This window comes from Actinia tenebrosa, unplaced genomic scaffold (assembly GCF_029948245.1).
Source record: "Actinia tenebrosa isolate PJP-AT-01 unplaced genomic scaffold, QUT_ActTen_1.0 PGA_scaffold1__47_contigs__length_23844297, whole genome shotgun sequence".
In the NCBI taxonomy this organism is placed as follows: Eukaryota; Metazoa; Cnidaria; class Anthozoa; order Actiniaria; family Actiniidae; genus Actinia; species Actinia tenebrosa.
Window position 1 is genome coordinate 17,196,736 of NW_028292578.1, and position 8,341 is coordinate 17,205,076.

Here is an 8,341-nt window from a genome sequence, read left to right on the forward strand (position 1 = left end):
AATAACGATTGTATTTATTGTTGATTAACGATTGTTTTATATACCTTTGGAGCTTCTGCTAACCTAGACCATAAGTTTGTTGTTGCAAGTTGTTCAGAATTTTCTTCTCTGTGTAACATTCTATTTTCAACTAAAATAAAAATATTCAAATTAGCAGTGTCTTGAATACACATATTGTGCATACCACGTCATTCCCTTGAGAATAGACCCCTATTAACATTATATTGAATGCTAGGCTAACAGGAAAATAATAAAAGTAGAATAGAAATGCAACAAATTTCCATCAAGAAAAGAGTGATTTCTTGGGTTTTTAATTTTTCTTGTTGAATTTTGTGTCTCCAAAGATCAGATCAAGGAGGTGTTCTTTAATGTGGCATGGCCTTTATTCCAAAGCTGGGTGATTATGTAACTTTATCAATATGTTCTCACCTTCATCTAAATGTGACACACTTGGTCCTGCTTCTGGTTGTTTATTTTTTGTTAACAGACCTAATTAGAAGGGGACAAAATTGTAATTTGTTGTCATCGTTGGACAGCAGCAGTAGCATAAGGAACAGCAGCAGTAGAGGTAGTAGCAGTAGCAGTAGCAGTAGCATAAGGAACAGCAGCAGTAGCACTAGCATAAGCAACAGCAGCAGTAGCTGTAGCAGTAGCAGTAGCATAAGCAACAGCAGCAGTAGCAGTAGCTGTAGTAGTAGCAGTAGCAGTAGCAGTAACAGTAGCAGTAGCAGTAGCATAAGCAACAGCAGCAGTAGCAGTAGCTGTAGCTGTAGCAGTAGCAACAGCAGCAGCAGCAGCAGTAGCAGCAGCAGTAGCAGTAGCTGTAGCTGTAGCAGTAGCAGTAGCAGTAGCAGTGGTGGTTGTATAGTTGATTGTAGATGAAATAAACAGAAATGTTGTAGATGATGGTGATGATAAATCATGATAATGGTATTGATGTCACAATTATATGGTTTTCAGGGGGTTCCTGCTACTCACCATCATTTAATATCACACAAAGGGACCTAAGGCTAAGCTGAATATCCTGAAAAAGATAAGCAACTATGTGAGCAATAATTTGGAAAGAAAATTGGGAAATGTAGAATAGCTAAACCTCTTCAGATTGGGCATAATGTTTTTAACCTCTTCAAGTTGGCATTGCAGTGCTTTGTGGGGCTGTTCTAGGGGACGTTTTTCCAAGATGGCATCTATTTTGTCCCCTAAAAAAGCCCCCAAATGCACTGCTATTCAAACTCGACCCAGGTTTTTTGCTCAACCTTAGAATGGCTAATTATCATTTTATATATTATCACTTACTGCGGAACTAATTCCCTCCAATGGCTGGATAGAAGCTTCTATTGCTACGTCAACTGATATTGCAGCTACATTTTCGTAGGTATTGGAACTTTTGTCTGTGACCTGTTAAATATGAGGATAAAGAAGCTCTTGTATTCATGACTGGAAATTCATAGCATTGATTTGCTGCTCTGGGTGATAGAGCCAACTTGTACTTACACAATTAAGTTCAGTGACAACTTTGTTCATTAAAATAACAGAGTTCAAACTGCAAGGGAAAAATGGAAATATTGTCAGCGGTACCCCATAAAAAAAATAACAAAGGCAGATGTACGAGAGAAAAATTTGAAGTAAAACAAGGAAAATTGTAAGTTGGAAACTCCTTGACGATGATAGAAGAAGCATCTGAAGGAATTTTTTATTGATGGGATGCCCACATAAATGGGTGTCCATAAAATTAAGTGAGCTGCCTATCACTGGGACAAAAATCAAGTGTCTATAATACTGGAGTGTCTATAATAGTGAGTGTCCATTTCTCCATATATGAAGTTTTATCTATAAAAATGCATACAGAATGATATAAAGCATTCAGTTAAACTAAGAGAAAAAAGATTCAAACCATTTTCCTGTAGGGTTAGCAGATATGTCTAATCCATCTTGGAGCTTGCATTGAATGATTCTGTTATCTGATTGCCTTAGAATAACAACTATTTCACTAAAGGAAATGGCCATATACTGAAATAAATACAGGAAAATAAATACAGGACAAATTATTGCTTCAATCGCATTAATAGACCCCTCAATGAATACTTTTGCTTTTGGGGTTAATGTTTAAATTAAATTTGTTTAATAAAAAAATAATAATAAAGCCTCTTTCACAGGTAACCCATGCTGGTTAGGATCCAATTCTGTGACATTGGGAGCCCTGTGTGCTTCACACAGGACTTAGCACTCTACAGCCCCAGAGTCTTTCGGCTTTTTGGTTAACGCTAAGATAACCGTTTTTCTTTGACCCATGAATCCCTACATTATGACCACAGGAATCCCAATCCTATTCCCAAATTATTGGTTTGCAATCATTCTCAATAGAGTCAGAAGACAAAGATAGAAGACAAAGATATGGTGGCCATGTTGGTGCAGTAATAACAATGGAAGCAATTGAGAAGTCTTTTGGTATAAACCACAAACATGGCTATGACATAATGTACAAACATTCCCCAGAGAGCCAAGAGACAAAGACATGGTAGCCATGTTGGTGGTATTAGCAAAGGAGTCTGATGAGGAATCTTTTGTTAAATATCACCAACATGGCCATGATGACATATTGTACAAACATTCCCAAGACATTCAAGAGACAAAGACATGGCAGCCATGTTGTAGGTATTAGCAATGAAAGCTAATAACCAATCTTTTGTTTAAAAGATTTTGCCTCCATGACGCAACATGGAAATGAAAAATAAAGTTGCATTTTAGCTGAAACTTATCTCATTGATAACATAACTACTGTACATCATAGATGTAAATTTTTGCTAAAAGTTTCACTTTAAGGCTGTAGTTTTCACATACCTGACAAAACAAGTTAATAAACTGAGATATTCTCTCCTTGTGGGAATTCACTAAAGAATAAAGAAAGGACTGTTTATAATCTAATTTATACTTCATTAATACCCTTGAAACTTGTCATTGCTTGAAACAAACTCTGCGCTGACCTAAATCTTAAAGTCAGGACACAGCTAACTCACAGATCAAACCTTGAAACAACCTCTGCATGGATCAATATCTGGGCATAGCTAACTCACAGATCAAACCTTGAAACATCCTCTGGGCGGATCAAAGTCTAGGCATAGCAAACTCACAGATCAAACCCTGAAACAACCTCTAGGCTGATCAAAGTCAACTCAAAGCCAACTCAAAGATCAAGTATTATTAGGTTTTACAGAGGTAAGAAAACCAGAATAAAAGTACTAAGATAGAATTATCTGAAGCTCTGACTTACTAAAATTATTATTAGGGCCTTTTTTCTTGACATTTGGCTTTGGTTGTTTTGCTATACTTCCTTCTTGAGTAATTAGTGTTTTACCAAAGTAAACTGTGAAGAGCTTCCTAAAAATAATGCCCAATTAAAGTTTTACAAAAAATAAGAAAAAATAAGAAATATAACAAATGAGGAGACAAAAGTTATTTCCACATACTCAAAAAACGTACTTCTAGAAATTATAGTTAACAAAACTTGATCTTTAGTTTGGGTGTAATGTTTTGTCATTTCAGACCATGTGTCATTCTCTTGAGAATAAAATTCTTTGTTTGAGCTGTATCCATATTCATGTGTCTTCTCATGGGCAACCATTAAACAAAGAAGTGATACTCTAGGGAATGACACAAGGCCCGAAATGGGAAAACATTACAACTAAGGTAAGGCATTCTCTCTTGCCTGGAATTTGAGTGAGTCCATTTTGTCTTTAAAGATATATTTTCTATTTCCTAAAAGTTAAGAAAAATAGGGTTAGTTGATTTGATAATACAAGATGATGTTGATGGCTTGATGATGACAAATATGATAGTAATACACTAGTGATGGTATTGAAAATAATAGGATGAATAATAATAGCGATGGTGATGTAAGAAGTCAGTGATAATGGCGATACAAATGTGTCAATGATACATAATATGGTGATGGTGGTGGTGCTGATCATGGCAATGATAATGATGAACATGATGATGAAGATGATGATGATATACTCAATTAAAGGTATATATACCTAATTGAATAAACATTGTCGGGTTCAAAAAAAGGTTATATCATCAAAGCTAAGACCGAAGGGGAGCATGGGAAGACAAACAATCATGCTAATTTCATGCCTATTGCAGTTTTCCCTTCCTGTGCACATTTTATGCATCATGGCTGGCTTTTAGTGGCATATTGTTAATCTAGGTCAACCGACTTTGCTCTTCTGTGCATTTTTACATGTCTATATGCAAATATGATACATATTTCGGATTCCCCAAAATCCTTTTCGGTCTTAGCTTTCGATGATATGACCTTCTTGAACCCGACTATGTTTTTCAATTAGGTGTATACCCTGTGTAATGAAGTTAATGGTTACTATAGTATAATAAGACTCACTATGATATTGTTGTTCTTTAATTTAATTTTGATTCCAATGACAGAAAGAAATCCAAATGTTTCAATAGTTAGGTCCAGTTTGACAAAACATCTGGCAATTACCTCGATGACTTTTGCAAAAAATCTGTACATTTGGAAAAAAACACAGGAAATAATATACATAATATACATATACACATGCAGGCCACCTAGATAGACCCCTTGCAGCACGTCAAAATGCAGCTCAATTTGGAGGACATAACAATGAAGGTTCCCAATTCTCATGAGATTGAAATTCTTTTGTTTTTGTTGTCCTCCAAATTAAACTGCTTTGACGTCACATGCAAGGGTTCTATTGATGGTTTCAAAGTATTTCCAAGAGTCAAGTCAAAAAGACATGGAGGTCACGTTGTTGATATTTGCAATGGTTGCCTACCTAAGTCTTTTAGTTAACTTATCAACCACGAACATAGCAGCTGTGATGTAACGTGCAATACAAGGATGTATTTAACCCATAATCATCTCTTGATATTTATAAGCCTAAAATTGCTATTTATATGGATATTAGGAAAGATTCGGAACTTTTTTTAGAACCTTCCAAGTTTGAAAGTCCCCTTCCTGCCTGACACCAATAAACGGCAATATATCCCCCAATTCTTACCCTTCAACCCTCCCCCCGATAAACAATGAGTAGTCACTAATCCAGGCCATATTCTGTCACCACACCACGCAATTTTACAAGAATTTTCAGAATATTCTATAAAGAATCACGGACTTCCAAAGAAGTTTTTTTTTCAAAATCTGTACAACATTCGAATTCAAAATCAAAGAAAAGTTCGGCTCGATTTGGCACTGTCATACAGCACTTACCTGCCTAGAAAAATAGCAGAAAAGATGGCAAGAAGTACAAAAGCTGCGGCGTAAGAGAGAACCATTTTAAACTCAAGGAACACTTGTTTTATTAGGAGAGAACAGAAAAGAAAAACTTGAAGAATTGTTTTTTTTTGCTCGTCCTCCATGTTTTGATGCGCACGAGCTCGTCACGCATATTTGACCTTCATGTTACGCTGACCGTTTTGATCGCTTTTTGACTTTAGAGTGTCTGTCTGTCTGTCTGTTCTCAAAATTCAATGTCATTCTTGTTGCACAACTTTTTACCTCGCATGGTTAGCCAAAGCTATCTAAACATGCATGAAATTGATGTTTGAATGTTATTTGGCCACGCCAGACGATGCAAGGGTTTTCTCCCGATCCGGATCAGATTTCGATCATATGCTTCCCCTATACTTCCTTCACTCCCCTCTTTTTCTATTCCTTATCATCCTTATTTGCTTCTTTTCATTTTTTTCTACTACTACGATTCTTCGCCGCTCGCCTTCTCCTCCTCGTCTTTGTTCCCTCCCCTCCCTCTCCCCGCCATCGACCCAATTCCCACAATCGCCACGATTTTCAATCAAATTGACTGACTTTTTTTCTTTCTACCCGCTTTCCTTTTCCACTTTTCTTCACTTTTCCTTTTCCTTTTTTTATTTACTCTATTGATTGTATTGATATACACTTTCATTTTACAGATGTGATTTAATCACGTCGGAAGACTATAATAACACTAATTACTATATTTCAGACTGAAGTCTGTAGTCGGAAGAAAATTAAACATGGCAGCGTACTGAAGATCGTGGCAATTTGAAAATCATGGCAGTCTTGAAACTTGACTTTTGTGAAAATTCTGGAGCGGAGGCTTGTTTGAATAATATTCGTCGTCTATAAAGATAGTATTTAAGTTCTACAAAGTTCATAATTAAGTGTAATAAGAAAATTAATATACAGCAAAAATATGATTAGAGCCGGAGAAGTCACTAAACCCGTGAAATAGATAAGTACTAATCCCTATTAGTGGACCCTAAATCAGTTTTTTGGGATTTTTTGTTTTTGTTTATTTGACTATTACAGGTTGACCAATTTAATTTCACGGGTTAAACGCCTTCGCCCCACTCCTTACGGTACGTGCATTTACTAACGTCAAATACTATTTTAGTCTATTAAAAGCCTGGTTCTTTCTAGCGACGCACGAGAGCCGACACAATCCGAAGATGACAAGAGCACAGCCACGCCTGCGCTTGCGTAGTTTCTTTTCATAGTGAGAACATGGATCAGTTTGGAGCTGCTTCTGCTTGCGTCAGTGCGTCGCTAGTGTGAAGCGAACCTAATTGTCTAATTACTACTAGGCTTATTGAAACCAAGTGATTTCGCTTTTCTCGACTCGAACGAATAAGCCAATCACTGAGCATTTTGTCGTACTCTCAATTCCTAGTTGACTGATTTCGGCTCGATAAAAATCTTTTACGAAAATAAAGAAAATAAAAATCATCTATGGAACTGAACCGCTTAATATCTTTTTGGAATAGCATAGGTCGTCGTTTTTGGTGGAAAAAATATTTCGTTTTGACAAGCGATAATAGAAAATACTGGGGAATTGTTGCTGTGACAAACAATGATTCGCGACAAGATTCCACCGAAAACCACCTGGAAAGACTCTACTCGCTAAAACTCTTGTCAAATGCGTACATCACTGAGACCATATATGTATACCGTTATTTCTGACTTTTCCAGTTCTGTTTAATTTACTTTAACAGTGTTTCTACTGTAACGTTGATTTAGATATAAATTCCTTCCCCCCCCCCCCAAAAAAAATCCCCCCCCCCCCCTCAAAAACAGCCAAACTCTGGAAACCAGTCTTTCGGTGAACAATATTCGCCTAATTATTATTGCCTTTAGGGAGAATTTGATTTTAGAATGGGGTAGAGCTGGAGGAAATAAGGAGAGGGCCATAAAATATTTACATCGTGAAGGGTTGCTTTGATTTTTTTTTTTTTTTTTTTTTTTTTTTTTGGTAAAAACTGACTTGAATTTATTTTAACTGGACTATTCCTCCGGCCATCCCCCTTCTAAAAAAATGATTTTTTTTTATCGATTACATCATTCACGAACGTCGTTAGAATTAGCTACCCTACTATGTCCAAAACAGTTGTTTTCTTCTTGGAGTCCAAGGACATTGTCAGAAGAACTAGTACAATTCATCATCATCATTGTCGTCAAATTCGTCTTCGTCTTCGTCATCGCCATCGTAAAAGTAATATTCATCATCATCGTCGACCAACTCATCCTCGCTTTCGTCATCTTCTGTCAATGAATTGTTCCTGTACCTTCCAGCAGCCGTGAAATATCGCCTATTTATTACACCGGTATGGAATGCTCTGGCATTTCGGTCTCTCGGCCTAAGGACTTCATAAACGTTCGCTTCTTCAGCAATATCGATTGTTCGTCGCCTTCCAGTACTCGAGAGAGGAGAATATGGTCGACCAAACATCAGTAAAAAACCGTGCGATTCTCTTCTTGGTTTAAACGTCAACCATGGTGTCCTTTGGATGGTGATCCTGTTGTTCTGTGTTGAAAGAGGTACGTTCTGGGTTGGTCTCGAGTAGGAATGGTCGTTAGAAGTTCGAGCGAAGTGGCAGGAACTATATGTTGAACGCCGGCAAAACGCCGCCTGTGAAGATGTGCTTTCCTCGGTCCTATCGTTCAATTGTTGGAGTACAACCAACTTCAACGTACGAGTTTTATTTCTACTTCTCTTTAAAATTTTTCCTTTCATCGTTCAATGTTTCCCCTTCCTCAGTTGCTTTTGAAATACTAATGCAGCAATTAGTAGCAAAATTGGCGTGAAAATTAACCTTCAGCGCCAATTTATATAGCGAAGCAAGTCTTACGTCCATCTTGTGACTTTAAATTAACTAATTCTCAAGAAGAGAAATTATTAAACTTTGGCAGACTCAAGCACGGGCGTGTCAATCCAGTAGAGCAGTTCGTAATTAGCGCTGTTAGCCATTGATTCCTTTTTTAGAATTTCACTTGATTCTCTTCCTGATCGGCATCTTTTAATTTTGATATTTTGATAAGAACCCG

At 37.0% G+C, this 8,341-nt stretch overlaps 1 protein-coding gene across 1 annotated transcript in view; it reads right to left on the minus strand.

Moving 5' to 3' along the window:
- Nucleotides 1–5,398, minus strand: part of LOC116304820 (bridge-like lipid transfer protein family member 2) — a 36,526-nt gene extending 31,128 nt beyond the window's left edge. The window contains exons 1-11 of the mRNA XM_031714610.2: nucleotides 5,249–5,398; nucleotides 4,400–4,523; nucleotides 3,707–3,756; nucleotides 3,272–3,378; nucleotides 2,842–2,891; nucleotides 1,895–2,010; nucleotides 1,495–1,543; nucleotides 1,297–1,398; nucleotides 979–1,024; nucleotides 430–489; nucleotides 45–130 (exon numbers count right to left, since the gene is read on the minus strand). Coding sequence (XP_031570470.2) covers nucleotides 45–130; nucleotides 430–489; nucleotides 979–1,024; nucleotides 1,297–1,398; nucleotides 1,495–1,543; nucleotides 1,895–2,010; nucleotides 2,842–2,891; nucleotides 3,272–3,378; nucleotides 3,707–3,756; nucleotides 4,400–4,523; nucleotides 5,249–5,397 — 939 coding nt within the window. The 5' untranslated portion in view covers nucleotide 5,398. The remainder of the gene's footprint in view (nucleotides 1–44; nucleotides 131–429; nucleotides 490–978; nucleotides 1,025–1,296; nucleotides 1,399–1,494; nucleotides 1,544–1,894; nucleotides 2,011–2,841; nucleotides 2,892–3,271; nucleotides 3,379–3,706; nucleotides 3,757–4,399; nucleotides 4,524–5,248) is intronic.
- Nucleotides 5,399–8,341: the final 2,943 nt, after the last annotated feature.